Source organism: Pristiophorus japonicus, chromosome 13, assembly GCF_044704955.1.
Source record: "Pristiophorus japonicus isolate sPriJap1 chromosome 13, sPriJap1.hap1, whole genome shotgun sequence".
Taxonomy (NCBI): domain Eukaryota; kingdom Metazoa; phylum Chordata; class Chondrichthyes; family Pristiophoridae; genus Pristiophorus; species Pristiophorus japonicus.
The window spans coordinates 37,321,364-37,338,424 of NC_091989.1; the positions used below are offsets into that span (position 1 = coordinate 37,321,364).

The window sequence follows — 17,061 nt, forward strand, 5'->3', positions numbered from 1 at the left end:
AAGCACAGGCAGCAGAAAGAGCGTGCGGCAATCCAGTCCCACCCACCCCTTCCCTCAACGACTATCTGTCCCACCTGCGGCAGAGTGTGTGGCTCTCGTATTGGACTGTTCAGCCACCAAAGAACTCACTTCAGAAGTAGAAGCAAGTCTTCCTCGATTCTGAGGGACTGCCTATGATGATGACAACTCAGTTCCTGACATGAAGGGTGTGCAAACCATCTGTCCCCTGGTATCTCTGAATGCAGTTCTGGAGTTGCTCACTAGGAGATGGTGAAGAGCCTTCTGGATGATTTGCACGATGGCTTACCCCTCTTTGGCCTCTACTCAGTAACTCCCCTGAAAGCAAATTCAAAAACTGATCATCATCAACCACTGATGCAAATAATGATCTGATCATATATCAGCCAATGGTACCCTTTGGTCATGGTAGCAGAAATTGTGTAGTTATGAGAATCAGCATGTTACCAAATCATGCTCAAGACTTTTTCCTGTACTTTTCCTTGTAAAGACATGCAGATGAGAGCTAAAAGTATGTATTCTAGTGAGGTGGCATATATGTACTCTGGACACTCATATCTTTGCCTGATTTAGCAAGTTATCTTGAGCAGTCTGGCCCCGCATTTAAAACTTTCATCTCGTTATTAAAGGTGAAAATGTTGAGCTGAGGGAAAATCTACTTGTTAAACCAGGGTTAGGAGAAGGAAGTGCTAGACTTTCTCATTGAATCATATAGAATGTTATGACATGTACTCTCCGAGCTTAACCTAATTTGTCTTTGAAGAGCTAGTCCTCAATCAGTAGTCAGTTACCAACATTGTTCTATTTCTACACACAATCCTTCCTCCTCTCTTCCTGCCCCCACCCCGCAACTTCACTTTCCAGGCTGGCAGATTCTCGCATCCACCTGAAGTTATTACCCGGGTGTGGGCTTGATGGATCTGCACATTAGTAGATTTTGGGTGGCAGGGAACAGGTCTCTGTTTTAAAATGTCTACTTAGATACTCAGAAATTATACAAGATAATGCTCTTATGCTCTTTATCTGAATTCTGCAAAATTCCTGATCTCAACATCCATTTTGAGTTGTTGGTCTTTGGCTCTTCGTAGCCATTTTGAATCGGGAAGCGCAATTGACAGAAAATATAATTTTCTTATCCTGTGAGTGTGGTGGCTTATTTCCCATTTTAAGTATGTTAATTCCTCCCATTGTATAGCGATTCAGGGGATTGACAAAACTAATCTTTTTAGACAGTAGCACAAAATAGGTCGTGATAGTGACTGAGCAATTTTGTTTTCCTTTCACTCGAATAGCTTTTTTTTAACAAAAATATTATTTGTAATTACTAGTTTGTTACCTGCGGTACAGTATTTGGACAAAATGAAAAACGGTTTTCTGTTGCACTCAATGGTATCTTCATCATCATAGGCAGTCCCTCGGAGTCGAGGATGACTTGCTTCCACTCAAAGTGAGTTCTCAGGTGGCTGAAGAATTCAATAGGGGAATTACAGTCTCTGTAACAGATGGGACAGACAGTGGTTGGAGTAAAGGGTGGGTGAGGAGTCTGGTTTGACACACGCTCCTTCCGCTGTCTGCACTTGGTTTCTGCATACTCTCGGCGAAGAGACTCGAGGAGCTCAGCGCCCTCCTGAATGCTCTTCCTCCACTTTGCGCGGTCTTTGGCCAGGGATTCCCAGGTGCTGGTGGGGTTGTTGCACTTCATCAAGGAGGCTTTGAGGGTGTCCTCGTAGCGTTTCCTCTGCCTACCTGGGGCTCGCTTGCCGTGATGAAGCTATATAACTATATATTATCTATAACACTTTGTGGTATCTTATGTTGCTTGCATATCAAAAGGCAAAAAGCTGATCACCTTTTATTATAGATATATAAATAGGTGTTTTTAACCCTAATTTCCAGTTGGTTTGCTCATCTTAAAATGTAAACAAATGAATCGCGTATAATTATATGCATCCACTGCCTGTCTGTAATGCCCATCCAGCATTCTAATAGTGCTGCATTGATGGTCACAGTTAAGAAAAAATGACCTTTCGATCCCTGCACTGTCCCTGATGGGATCATCCAGACTTTAAAATTGTGTTTAATGATGGCTAAATTTGCAACGGTCGCCTTGTTTCATCACTATATAATGCAAGCTTAAAAATTCTCCTGCTGGTTAAAGTCCATGTGAATCACCTGGTTACCATGCACCTTCTTTCTTGCATCTGATTATACTTTTGCTAAGAATCAAGATGAATGGTAACCAGGTGATTCACATGGACTTTAACCAGCAGGAGAATTTTTAAGCTTGCATTATATAGCGATTTATATAGCGCCTTTCACATTTTCAGGATGTCCCAAAGCGCACCACAGGCAATCAATTACTTTTGAAGTGTGGTCACCACTTGCGTAGGCAAGTGACAAGTAGGCAAGAGCGACGTGATCAGGGCCCAGGAGAGGCGTGAGTTCGGGGCCCAGAAGAGGTGAGGGCCCAGGGGCAGCACGGGCCAGCCCACACTGCGATATGTGTGCGCACTAGGTCCATGCAGCAGAGCTGGTCTCCATCATCTTGGGTAATCCTTGCCACTGGACCAAGACCTAGCTCTGTCAAGCCCGTGTGGTGGCTGGTGTGCAACGGCCACCACACGTTAAAAGAAATCCACGCACAGGCATCTTCCACCCTTCAAGATGTAGTTCGGAATCTGGAATATTAGGTCCTTCACCTGTGAACTCATCCCTTTTTGGCGTGGAAGCAAGGGACTGCCTATGACTGACTGGTAGCTGAAATAATACCAATCCTCCAATACTCCAGGCACATGAATGTGTAACATACCAACTAGCATTAGTTCAGCAAAATCAATCTAAAAACCAACAGAGATGTACTGAGGCATGAACCTACCAATCGATGATCTCATTATACTGGACATAGAATTTTCAACAACTGCAGATTGCTCTTCAGTAAACCAGCAGTAATGGTGTCACAGTCAGTAATCCTCTTGTACAAATGACATCACGTATTAAGGACATGGCGTATAGGGGATGTTGGTATCTGTACAGAACATTTAATTTTATACAACAAAAAGTAACAGATGCCAGGGAATGGGATCAAGATGTTGCTTAATCTCTGGCTTCGCAGATGGCTATAAATTGCTTGATTTTTGGTAACAGGCTTTACGACATAATCTAATCCATGTTGACCTTGTAATCGCCAACAGGTGTCCAATATAATTTTTTTTTTAATTCTAATTGTGTTTTTATCCCCTTGTTATTTCTCTCCCCCCACCCTTTTTCCCCTGACTCTTTACTGGGGTGAGGGTTCGTGGAGAGATGCTCACTCTCATCTTTCTTATGTGGCTATTGTTCAAATTTATAGCTCAACAGTGAGCATTGGTATGCTATAAAATGCGGTGGGGGGGGTGGAAGAAATCACAGCTGAGCACAAATCAGTGCTCACTGCATATGCATATCTGAGCACTTCCAACAGGATTCGTTGGGAAGTGAGGAGAAAGAGAGCCCTGGCTAATTTCCCCTCCCTAAACTCAGCATACTGAAGCCAACTGCACCCTGCTAACAGCAGCTAGCTCAGCACAGCATAGGGATCAAACTTGGGACCTTCCTACTCTGTCTGGTTCAGCTGCTCCATGAGTCACATTGAATTTATATTTAATCCCATTCAGTCTAATTCTTGGCTCTTGACAAATTGTATATGTGTGACTAGACCTTAAATTTACTTCAACTATTTATAGCAGTCTTTATAACGTTGAGGACAGGGTACAAATTACCACTTCCGCAAACAATTATTTCTAATTCTGGAAATAGTTACTTGACAGTCAAATAATGAAAAATAAACACTGATGGGTTTCTTTTCATATTGGGCCTCATTGTTTTGGCAGCTTTTCAGCCATAATCCCCGAGTGTCATTATTGTTTTGAAGTTAGAAGGTGATGGGTTCAAGCCTTGCTCCAGAGTACAAAAGTGCTAGCTGACACTTGGAAGCAGTACTGGGGGAGTGCTGCATTCTGAAAGATGCTGTCCTTCAGATGAGATGTTAAACTAAAGTCCTGTCTGCTTGTTCAGTCAGGCCAAAATGCATTCTTCAACCAACACAACCAAAAACAGATAGTTAGTCATTTAATTCACTGTTGTGTGTGTGACTTTGTTGTGTACAAATTAGCCTATGAAACAACAGGAACTTGTCAAGTGACTGCAAAGTGTTTTGGATAATCCTGAGAATCCATGAAATAACCCCGGCTCCCTCTGCAATATAGCCAGTATGAAAGTTCATCTGACCCTACTGACCAACTACAATCAATTCCAAAGGTAGATTATTGAGCATGTTTCAAGGATTTTGAGTCAATCGACAATTACCACTATTGACCTTGATGTTGAGTCATCAACTTAAGTATTGAAAATAATTTTACAAGGTCAGTAGATTCATCTATAATATATCAAAAAACTTATGTCTGTGTACATTTCCTCTCAACTTATTCTATTGTAAATTCCTACGTCTGCAATTATAATGGAAACTGCCTGTGTAAATATCACACTGTAATTACAATGTCAGTGGGTGCTTCAGTGTCACCACTAGTGGGAGGGTGTAACTGCAGAACAATAGGTTTATTCTCACCAGCTGCCGGCATGGTGGGAAAATGTGGTGTCTCCATTACTCAAGCCCCAGTTAAAATGCAATTGGGGTCCTCTTGATATCATGGAGCCCTGATTAGCATTTATACCTGAGGTTCCCACCCGAGTCTAGCGCGCAGCCCATCTGCTGCCAAAACCATTGTGTTAAAATCAAAGATCGGCAGGAATGGAATGGGCAGAGAAGACTGCTGTTCTGTTCCTGCTGAGCAGGGAGAGTTAAAATGATCCCAATGGGCCTGACTCACCTTGTGCAACACCATCAAGGATTGAGATATTCCGTATAAATTTGGAGGGAACGGTTCAATGAAGTGAATATAAAAATGCAACAGAACATTAAGCTACAGAGTAAGATAGCAATGTGAAAACCAGCTTATTTATCTAATGCATTTATCCCAGCATATTTGTATTACTATCAGGAAAAGGGTCTGCTCCACAATTAAAGAGGTGAGATTGAATTACAAATAAATTGGATCAATTGCAGCAAGTCAAAAGAAGATCGACACTATCCTGTTTTACATTATCTCCAAAGATTAGGGTTTTGGCAAAATGCATTTCGTAACCGAGGTGGGTGAAACTGCAATAAGGTCCAGAATTCTTGGCATGATTCCATCCACTTTTTTTTAAAACAGGGATTTAAATACACAACTTCATACAGTGAAAGGTAATAGTTGTGCATATACACATTACCACTCGTGAACTGCAACTCCCAGTACCAGTATATTATTTAGATGTTCATTATGTTGTTTACCTGGATAATATCTAGCCAGGCCTGTTGCACTCCCAAACACCTGCCACATTAACGTGGGGTCTTTATCTTTGTTACGCTTGAAGACGTGATCCAGCGCTGCAGTCCAGCTCAGCTCATTTAAAACGATCGTTGCTGCAAAGAAAGAGACGCTTGGTTAATTATCAGTCTGTTACCCAAACACCCAAATTAAAGGCAAAGTGGTTATTTCTTCTATTCAATTATTTCTGGACTAAAATGGTAGGCAGGCAGTTAGTTATTATTGAAACTTATATTACACCGTAGAAAGCCACGTAGTTTAGAAAGTGTATTTTCCTACTAAAATGTACTGCGAGTCACAAAAATAAATCAGGCACAAAATGTACTTTTAGTTACAAAAAAATACAGGGATATGAATGAAATGGTCAATCATCAGTGAAGGTAATAACTTTTTATGCATCATATCTGCAGTGCTCGAGATTGATTAGATCTCTCTTTGTGTCGCCAGTGGCAGCTCCTGCCACTTTATTTCCATTATTAGATTCATTACACAAGAGAGGCTCCATTTTATACTCGGACTGGCTTTTTCACTCGCTTCAGGACCTGGAGGAGAATAGACCCCGGAGAGATTCATCAAAGCCTAGTTGAACATTCATCATGCTGCCCTTCGTCCCACCAAACATTGTGCTTTTGCATAAAATTACCAAGTGTTCTCCAAAGTCTGACTGAAGCTTGGTATTCACTTTGTCCAACACACCTTTGCTGGTTATAGGCCAGCATTGCTTTGGTGGGAATTTCACTTCAGGAAGGCTATACACCCAGAAAGCACTTGGCATAAATAACATTGAAAATGAAATAAAGCATGAAGCAAGAAAAGGCCATTTGGCCAATGAGAATTCTCATTTTCCTACATTACAACAGTGACTACACTCCAAAAAGTACTTCATTGGCTCTAAAGTGCTTTGAGACGTCCATTGATCGTCAAAGGTGCTATCTAAATGCAAGTCTTTCTTTCCTTCTTAATACCTGGGCATTAGCAAGCAATGACTATGAAGCCTCCCATTGCCCCAATCCCACTGATGGCACAGACACAACAACATCATCATCATCATCGGCAGTCCCTCGAAATCGAGGAAATCTTGCTTCCACTCTAAAAGTGAGTTCTCAGGTGACTGTATAGTCCATTACAGGAATTAGTCTCTGTCACAGGTGGGACAGATCTGGTTTGCTGCACGCTCCTTCCGCTGTCTGCACTTGTTTTCTGCACACTCTCGGCGACAAGATTCGAGGTGCTCGACGCCCTCCTGGATGCTCTTCCCCCACTTAGGGCAGTCTTGGGCCAGGGATTCCCAGATGCCGGTGGGATGTTGCACTTTATCAAGGAGGCTTTGAGGGCGTCCTGGAAACGTTTCCTCTGCCCACCTGGGGCTCGCTTGCCGTGTAGAGCGCTTGCTTTGGGAGTCTCGTGTCGAGCATGTGGACAATGTGGCCCACCCAACGGAGCTGGTCGAGTGTGGTCAGTGCTTCGATGCCAGGGATGTTGGCCTGAGCGAGAACACTGACGTTGTTGCATCTATCCTCCCAGTAGATTTGCAGGATCTTGCAGAGGCAGCGCTAGTGGTACCTCTCCAGTGTTTCCAGTATATGGACCACGTCTCTGAGCCATATAAGAGGGCGGGTATCACTACTGCCCTGTAGACCATAAGTTTGGTGCCAGATTTGAGATCCTGGTCTTCAAACACCCTTTTCCTCAGGCGACCGAAGGCTGCGCTGGCACACTAGAGGCGGTGTTGGACCTAGTCACTGATGTCTGCCCTTGCTGACAGTAGGCTCCCGAGGTATGGAAAATGGTGTGCAACGGCCACCCCACATTAAAAGAACTCACGCACAGGCATCTTTCACCCTTCAAAATGAAGTTCAGGACCTGGAGCATCAGGACCCTCATGGATAACCCCAACAGCGATAGACCGGAACGCCGCACCGCCATAGTTGCCTGGGAACTCAGACGCTTTGACGTCGACATCGCCGCCCTAAGCAAGATCCGGCGGGCGGGTGAAGGCCAACTGAAAGAACAAGGTGGTGGTTACATCTTCTTCTGGAAAGGCAAACCAGAAGAATGCTGCCTCCATGGAGTTGGCTTCGCCATCAAGAACGAGCTGGTTGACCGCCTCAGAGACTCCCCCTGCGGGATAAGCGAATGTCTCATGACTCTCCGTCTCATGACCAGCCCGGAACCAGTGTGCCACAGTTATTAGCGTGTATGCCCCAACACTCGATGCAACAGATGAGACCAAAGAGGAATTCGACTCCAGCCTCAAACAATCCCTGTCCCGAGTCCCTACGCAGAGAGGGGGTAGGGAAAACCAACTCCAGCGGTACACTGCTCCTGACAAAATGCTTAGAACACGACCTTGTCATTACCAACACCTTGTTCCATCAGAAGGACAAGTATAAGGCATCGTGGCAACATCTTCGCTCCAAGCACTGGCACCTGCTCGACTATAGACACAACATACAGGTTTGGGCAAGTGAATTGTCCGCTAATGTGCTAATCAGCCACTTTCTCTGCTGATACTGCTGACAGTGCAGAGAAGGCCATTCAGAGGCTTGTTGTATCTCCAACAGTACTAGAGGTTATGTTTAATGGACCAGTGGAGCTTTTACTACAGTCTATAGCCTTGTTCCTGCCACTAACATAAGCATGAATGAGAAAGAAATTTGGGCCAACTGAGGCCATATGCCATTTGTACTCTCAAGAATCCTTTTGAATTTAATCTCCTGACAAAGGTTAATATCCACGTGCAATAATTGCAAAAAAATAATATTTTAATTTAAAAGCAAATATAATTGTCCTTTGGCCTCTATAGTGGAAGGTTTACAGGTCAGCTGTTTGCGCTCCTACGAACTGACTGGCCAAACCAATTACCAGTATCAATGACCATGAGTCAATGGTTACAATCTATTGCTTCTGGTCTATTTCTTAAAGTTAGCTTAAAATGTTTCTTGTAAATGTGTGAATGACCATAAATTGCTACCAAAGCTCTGGTACTGTTGAACTTGTGACATGCTGTGATCTTTCATCGGACAAAGTTAAAGCTCATGTTGAACTTCATTTTTAAACTTGGATTTACTGCATTCATTTCCACACTTCTAATTGGTGCAATTGTTGTAATCCTAGATCTACAATGTGGTGCTACGAGGCAGCAATGACTGGAAGTGGCAGCTAACATTAAAAATACCCTGGAATACGGCGTGTTGTCTTTATTTTTATATCTTACTTTTCCTCCAATTTTAGTTAATCTTCCTCCTAACTCCTAACTATTTACTGGTCATGAAAATGGAAAAGCAACCCAGTATAAGGTCTCTACCAATGTCACTCTTAGGCCAGTTCCAAGGAGGTGCAAGAGCACAGTCGGGGTTACTTTATCCTCTGCATTTTAATCCACCTGAATGGAAGCACTTGGCTGCTTACCTCTCTATGGCTGTTGTGTAGGATCTCACCCCTTGGACATAAAACTGCACCTTAACACTCCATTGCACAGTGTATCTGAGCGCTAACATGCAGCTCGAATGCTTTATTTTCAATCAAGAATCTGAGGTGAAGGGCCAAGGTTCATAGATCAGAATGTAACAAATCTTGAAGAGGAGGCAGAAAGACGAGGTAAATGAAGAAATGATGATTAGGTGATACGAGGCATGGATTTTTAAAAAGCCTGAAGATTGCAGGAAGAATGGAAGATTTTAGGAGGAAGGGATCACTAAAGAAAATAAGCAATGCAACAATAACATGGTGCCCTTCAACTCTCATCGATCCATTGCCTATTCATTGTAAAATGAGAGAAAAATACATACTTCAGGCATTGCATTAGTGGCCTTGCGGAGATGTATGAAGGTATTATTAGGTTTGAGTTTGAATCCCAGCTTCGACTATCATTCGGATTGAAACAATCTGGTGCTAAAGCTACCAGACCATTTGCCTTTATTTTGTAATTTAATAGACTAAGATCTCCGTGCGGAAGAGAAAAAAGTCAAAGCTGTATAGACACAAGTAATATTTCTATTGCTGCTGGTTAAGCTGTGTGTGAGAAAACCAATTGTCAGCTATTCATCACTAAAATGATGCCGTACTTCCAGGCTCGACTTGGCATTGGTTGAAGGAGTTCAGCTCTCGTCTGATATAAATCAATATATTAATATCAGTGCGACACAGCAAAAGAAAATTAAATACTTCATCACACAATGGGGAACATCACGATCCCCAACGATTTCGACCAGATATGCATCTCCGTTCTTTTATCACCAGCAAATGACACAAAATTGTAAAGCATTGACAATAACTATTTCAATTTTCTAATAAAATTGGAATCAATACAACGGTCTCGTATATCTCCTTCCAAGCAGTGCAGATGAATATATATATATATATAGTTGATGATTTATGCTGGGTGTCCTTCCAGCAGTGTGTGGAGCAATGTTTAACACTTAATTTGAAGTGAATCTGACAGTGCTATTTAATTTCTCCTGACAGACAGAATTGCAGCATGCCCCACAATGTGCATCTCCACCATAGTGGTTCTTGGCATCTTTGTATTAAGTTGACCAACATATCTAGGGCGGGATTTTCTGCTTTGCCGTTTTCGGGGTGAAAACGAAGGCGGGGCGGGAAATTTACCACCCGATTAACGTTTGCGCTTAATGGAGTAATTTTTGTCATTTGGGCCCTGCGCTGGGCGCAGTGCAAAGGAAGGACTTTCACGGCGCAAAAACGGGACCCTCGCCAACTAAAGTGTGGGGCCGAGAGTGGCCTTGGAAGGGGGAAAAAAAATTCACAAAAACATTCAAAAGACATTGCAACACAACACCCTTACAAAACAAATCGCTACAAAAAAAAAATCAAAGAATAAACACTGCAACTTAGCTTTTTTGCAGTTTATCCATCTCAGCGCCGCTTGACCGCTGTGTGTTCCCTGGCGGTCATCAGGGTGCGTTTCGGAGCGTACGGGTCAGGTGCGAGTCGAAACTCGTGCCGGTGTCACAACGCGAACCGTTGCACAGGCGGCGCACTCTCCCCGGTGGTGCCTCGAAGTGCCGTCGCAAAAGACCGACCCGAGGATCGCGACCGGACGAAAAAGATCTCACCGCCCCATTTTTCGCCGCGGAGAGTCAAAACCCAGACCACAAACGACCCGAAAATCCAGCCTCTCATCATCATGGGCAGTCCCTCGGAATCGAGGAAGACTTGCTTCCACTCTAAAAGTGAGTTCTCAGGTGACTGAGCAGTCCAATATGGGAATTACAGTCTCTGTCACAGGTGGGACAGACAGTGGTTGAGGGAAAGGGTGGGTGGGACTGGTTTGCCGCAGGCTGTCTGCGCTTGCTTTCTGCATGCTCTCGGCGACAAGACTCGAGATGTTCAGCGCCCTCCCAGATGCACTTCCTCCACTTAGGGCAGTCTTTGGCCAGCGACTCCCAGGTGTCAGTGGAGATGTTGCATTTTATCAAGGAGGCTTTCAGGGTGTCCTTGAAACATTTCCTCTGCCCACCTGGGGCTCGCTTGCCGTGTAGGAGTTCCGAGTAGAGCGCTTGCTTTGTGAGTCAACCCCTAGAGTTTCTCAGTAAGACAACATCTTTATCAATTTCAACTATTCAATCTATTGAGCCAATCCACTGCAGGCTTAACATCTTAAAGGGCTCAAGTTTCAGACCCCCACTAGAACGGCGCACATCGGAGAGGCCCGCCTAATTTGTAGAACTGAAAAAGTGCCAAATACTTACCTCGTGATTCTCCGATATCTGTAGGGCCGTTTCCAGCTCGGCGCGGCGCAGCAGGAGCTGCTGGGGGCTGGCCCCGCCCAAAGTGGTGTCCTCGTCGGCGGTGGGGCCCACCCGAAGTCATGGTTGGCGGCGGGGCCCGCCCGACCGGCATCTCCTAAGGAGGGCCCCGTCCCAGCACGCTGTTGGATGGCTCCCGGTGCTGCAGTAGGTGAGTAGAAACTTTAAATTTTTTATTTATTGATTGATTTTTTATTTATTTATTTTGGATTGATTTATTGGTTGAGTTATTGATTTAGTGATTTATTTACTATTTATTATTGATGATGGCTCTTTATTTGTAAAAGTGAAGTGTTTAATGCTTGTAAACTTCCCTTTTCCCCCCCATCTCTCGTTCCCTACACCTAATTTATAAAGTGTAGGCAAGGCTTTTCTGAGCGTACAAAAGTCTACACTTACTCCATTCTAAGTTAGTTTGGAATAAGTTTTCGCTGCCTAAACTTGTAAAACAGGCGTGTGCCGGTAGCGCCCACTTCTGAAAAAAAAATTGTTCTAAAACAAAACTATTCTAACTCACTAGAATTGGAGCAAACTAAATGCCGAGAATTGCAATTTCTAAGATTCTAAACTAGTTGCTCCAAAAAAATAGGAGCAATTCGAGCCGAAACTTGAGCCCAAAATGTCGATTATAATCACCTTGGAACATAATGCACTATACAAGGGTGGTCATAATATTAATTAATTCAATGTTATTTGACAGATCAGTCAGTGGAATAGTCAACACACTTTTAGGTCTGTGCCAAATTTCTGGAAATGGTCTGTGTGGCAAAAAATTCTGAAGTGTGCCAAAGATTAAAGCAGCATAATAGCTCACATAACTTAACTCCCAAATACAATGGTGCAGAAATTGCAGTAGGAGGCTTTCGCGGGCGGATGCCACCGACCTGAAAAATTTCAACGACTCTACCTGGTGGTCCGTGAGGTTCAGAGATTTGCGGTCCTGGCCTTCTACGCGAAGGGCTGCGTAGAGGGCCACGTATTCCAAGGACGTAGGCATTTGCACGCATCCCTGGGATCACATGGGCTGGCCCAACCAATCCAAGTAGGGGTATTCCCATTCATACTTATGGTGATTCCTCCAATCACCAGAAATTTGAATAGGTAAACTCCCAAAAACACACAAACACTTCAAATTTTTTTTTTTAAACAACATCACATATTTAAAATTAATCAAAATGGAATTTAATTATTTAAAACAAAAATGTAATCTTTTGAAAATAAATTTACATATTTTAAAGGCTCTAAAAATAAACTTACCTTATTTAACAGGATTTTAAATGTTTAAATTATTGAAGAAAATGTATTTTTCTATCCTTTAAAAGTCTTGCACTGATAAAAGTAGGCCTTACTCCTGCTTTTTTCAGTCGTAAGAATTTCAAGGGCATTCACTGGGCAGAAGTTGGGCAAATAGCCCCACTCTCCGCCCACGGAGGACATTTACTTCCGGATGCGAGCGATCTGTCAAGAGGTTTCTTGACAGATCACAAGTTCTGGGTTTGGGTGCATGCGTAGTGCTTGCCTAAACTTGGGACCTGCGGGGCCCCTATGGGAATTCAGGGCCAATATAACAAATCAGAAACATGGAGATACCCATTACTTAAACTTAGTTCCCTCAACAGTGTGTGCTTTATTATCATTGGCCTAGATTATTAGATGCAAGTAAGGCAGTTCCCATCATGGAATCACAGAAGGAGGTCATTCAGCCCATCGAGCCGGTGCCCATCAGGTGAAGAAAAATGCACAATGGTCAAGTCGTGTGCCCCAAAACAGTAGTAATGATCATAATGTCAGTGACTCAACACACGGCCATCGCTGGAACAGGAAAATAATGTGTGGAGGCAGGTAAGCAGCTTGCCAACGGGAAAATAGTGGGGAAACCACAAAACAATTAAACACTACAACAATACTGTTGATTTCTTCAACATGCTAACAGGCGAGCTCTCGGAATCCCTGCTACAACCAAACTTCGCCACTGTCACAGTTGAAATTAAACTGTGGAAAGATTTTGAAAGCAGCTTTGTGCACATGCATACGGCATTCACTTCACACAGTGCATGTGAAAACACTGACAGATTGAAGACAAAGATTTTACTTTTAAACTTTAGTAACAGAATTGTTGTTAATTCACAAAATACTGTGAAATGAAGAATGTTATTTAGTTCTGTACATTGCTGTAATTGTTTTGTAACATTTACCAATAGAAATTTACAAAAAATAGACTCTATGGGCTGGAGTATCTGCTGAAACGTGTTGGGTTTTTTCAGCATAATTCCCCCGATATTGTCGTAACCAGCGCAAAAGATTGCGGGATTTGCAATCAGCACAACCCAAGTTTCCGTGATCTTTTGTGCTGGTTTTAAAAACATCGTGCTAGAAGCAGGCCCTGCCCACAAAACTGGCCTCATCCCCAGGGTGAATTAATCACCATTGGGAGTTTCCGCTAATTGTACTCGTTTGCAGGCCTTTGAGGAGGCTCCAAAAATTAAGCTCGATCTTTTGGGCCCAAGGACACTAAAAGGTACGTTTTCAAAGGTTTTGAATGATTTTTTAAAAATTATTAAGCAATTCACTATTGTACCCCAATCTAACTAGATATTAGTTTTGTACATTTTTTTAAAATCATTTTCAGTCATTTAAAATCAGATTACTCACTGGATTGACACTATGCTTTAAAATGCTTAATTTTTGTGATTAATCAAACTTTATCACGTTACCACTCTTAAATATATTAAGGAATATTTTTTAAAACAACATTTTTAAAAAAATTTTAAGACGCTGCATTTGGCAATATGTAAATGAGTTTGAGCGGAAACTTAGCGGGAAAAAAATGATTTCAAAACTTGTACAATTTTGGGCACAATTTGCAGCCAAAACGGAAACTCTACTCTTATGTTCTCAATCACAGCCCTCTGGGTAGAAAATTCCAAACATTCACTACCGTGAGTGAAGAAATTCTCCTCATCTCAGTCCCTTATTCTGAGACTGTAACCCCTGGTTCTAGACTCCACAGCCAGGGGGGAAATACTCCCTGCAAATAAATGGCATATTCTGAAAGCTGAGAAAAGTATTTCAATCTAGTCTTGCCATGAAGACCATCAACACTAGGTGACGACGCAGTGAACAATTGAAGAGTAATGCAAACTTAAACCTGCACTAGGTCTTCACCAATCCATAAACCCAGATGGGACCATTATTAATCAGCTTTAGTCTTTCAAGCTAAATGTGGATGGGTATAATTATTCAAATTTAACATAGTGAAAGTAACACAGAATAAAAATTCACAGGAGATTAAATTATTTGTATTGTTAACTGCCTATTTCCTGCATTTAATACATATTATTACTCAGGGTGACTTTGTACAGACTGCAAAGCATTAGCCATTACTCACTCTGAGCACTGTAAACTTTACGCCTGTGACTTACAACAATAATTGTAGCACTCTGGCAGACCAAGATTGCAGCCTCATTAACCTCAACGTGAAAGCATAACTGCAGGATCAGAGCTTCCTGATTGTTAAACAGTGGAACTCTAAATACGAGTTGTTATCAATAATACTGCAGATGGACATTTTCTGGCACACAGACTGCACACTGCTATAATGGTAGCTTGGCCTCTGGAAAGACTGTCACTCACTGAAGTACTTACATCTATTTAAGTTTTTAATACAGATTTGGAGAAAGTGAACAGTGTCTAAACCGTCAATAATGCCACACACAGACACAGACAGATAATGAGAGGCAACCACTTGCAGACTTAGTTTGGTAGGCTGCCACTATGATAATGGTGTTGGGGGGGGAGAGGAACTTTGATGTAACAGAGTCTCAGAGAAAGGGTCCTGGCTTGTGATTGGGACTATAAAGGGTCATGTCCTAGTAATCTTTATGTTCCACATAAGGCTCAGAGTTGGAAGCAATTGTCAAGGGATGTCATTAAAGGTAGAATGTATCCCCCACAAAAAAAAAATCACAATTATCAGATCTAACATGAAAGGTGAGATGGATATCAGCAAGACCAATAAAACACATGCTGTCAGGGTTTTAAATAAAGAAATGCCACCTTCCCTTTTTTCTAATATCTCCTCAATTTATTTTTAAATTGCAAATATAGTAAGAGCAAGAGGATAACTAAAGAAAGGGTAGGACCTATTAGAGACCATGAGGGTAATCTGTGTGCAGAGATGGAAGATGTGGGTATGGTTCTTAATGAGTACTTTGCATCTGTTTTAGCTAAAGAGAGGGGCAATGCAGACACTGCTATCGAGGAGAAGGAGTGTGAAATATTAGATTAAATAAACATAGTAAGAGAGGAGGTTTTAAGGGGTTTAGCAGCTTTGAAAGTGGATAAGTCCCCAGGCCCGGATGAAATATATCCCTGGCTGTTAAGCGAAGCAAAAAAGGAAATAGCAGTCTTTGACCATTTTCAAATCCTCTCTGGCTTCAGGTGTGGTGCCAGAGGACTGCTAATGTTGTACCTTTGTTTAAGAAGGGAGAAAGGGTCAGACCGAGTAATTACAGGCCAACAGCCTAACCTCAAGTGGTGTGAAAATTATTGGAAAAAATCCTGCAGGACAGGATAAATCTTCATTTAGAAAGACACGGATTAATCAAGGACAGTCAGCACGGATTTGTTAAGGGAAGGTCGTGTCTGACTAACTTGTTTGAATTTTTCGAGGAAGTAACCAGGAGGGTCGATGAGGGCAGTGCGTATGATGTAGTGTATATGGATTTTAGCAAAGTTTTTGATAAGGTCCCACATGGCAGACTGGTCATGAAAGTAAAAGCCCATGGGATCCAGGGCAAAGTGGCAAGTTGGATCCAAAATTGGCTCAGAGGCAGGAAGCAAAGGGTAATGGTTGATGGGTGTTTTTGTGACTGGAAGATGTTTTCAGTGGGGTTCCGCAGGACTCAGTACTACGTATCTTGCTTTTTGTGGTATACATCAATGATCTAGACGAATATTGGGGGTATGATTAAGAAGTTTGCAGATAATACTAAAATCAGCTGTGTGGTTGATAATGAAGAAGAAAGCTGCAGACTGCAGGAAGATATCAATGTACTGGTCATGTAGGCAGAACAATGGCAAATGGAATTCAATCCGGGTAAGTGTGAGGTAATGCATTTGGGGAGGTCTAACAAAACAAGGAAATACACATTAAATGGTAGGACACTGAAAAGTGTAAAGGAACAAAGGGACCTGGGAATGCATGTCCACAGATCCCTGAAGGTAGCTGGCCAGGTAGATAAGGTGGTTAAGAAGGCATAAGGAAAGCTTGCCTTTATTAGCCGAGGCATAGAATACAAGAGCAGGGGGGTTATGCTTGAACTGTATAAAACACTGGTTAGGCCACAGCGTGCAGTTCTGGTCATCGCATTGCAGGAAGGACGTGATTGCACTGAAGAGGGTACAGAGGAGGTTTACGAGGATGTTGCCGGGAGTGGAAAATCTTAGCTATGAGGACAGATTGGATAGGCTGGGTTCGTTTTCCTTGGAACAGAGGAGGCTGAGGGGAGACCTAACTCAGGTGTATAAAATTATGAGGGGCCAGATATAGTGGATAGAAAAGGCCTATTTCCCTTAGCAGAGGGTGAACAACCAGGGGGCATAAATTTAATGTAATTGGTAGAAGGGTTAGAGGGGATTTAAGGGGAAATTTCTTCATGCAGAGGGTTGTGGGGGTCTGGAACTCACTGCATGAAAGAATGGTAGAGGCAGAAACTGTCACCACGTTTAAAAAGTACTTGGATGTGCACCTGAAGTGCTGTAACCTACAGGGCTACGGACCTAGAGCTGGAAAGTGGGATTAGGCCGGATAGCCTCTTGTTGGTCAGCATGGACATGATGGGCCAAAATAGCTTCCTTCCATGCTG

The 17,061-nt window shown here is 42.7% G+C and overlaps 1 protein-coding gene across 3 annotated transcripts in view; it reads right to left on the bottom strand.

Annotated features, from left to right (window-relative positions):
• Positions 1-17,061, bottom strand: part of LOC139278518 (voltage-dependent calcium channel subunit alpha-2/delta-1) — a 794,302-nt gene that overhangs the window by 346,977 nt on the left and 430,264 nt on the right. For all 3 annotated transcript variants that reach the window (XM_070897372.1, XM_070897370.1, XM_070897371.1), the window contains exon 7: positions 5,387-5,518. In XM_070897372.1, the coding sequence (XP_070753473.1) occupies positions 5,387-5,518 (132 nt within the window). The remainder of the gene's footprint in view (positions 1-5,386; positions 5,519-17,061) is intronic.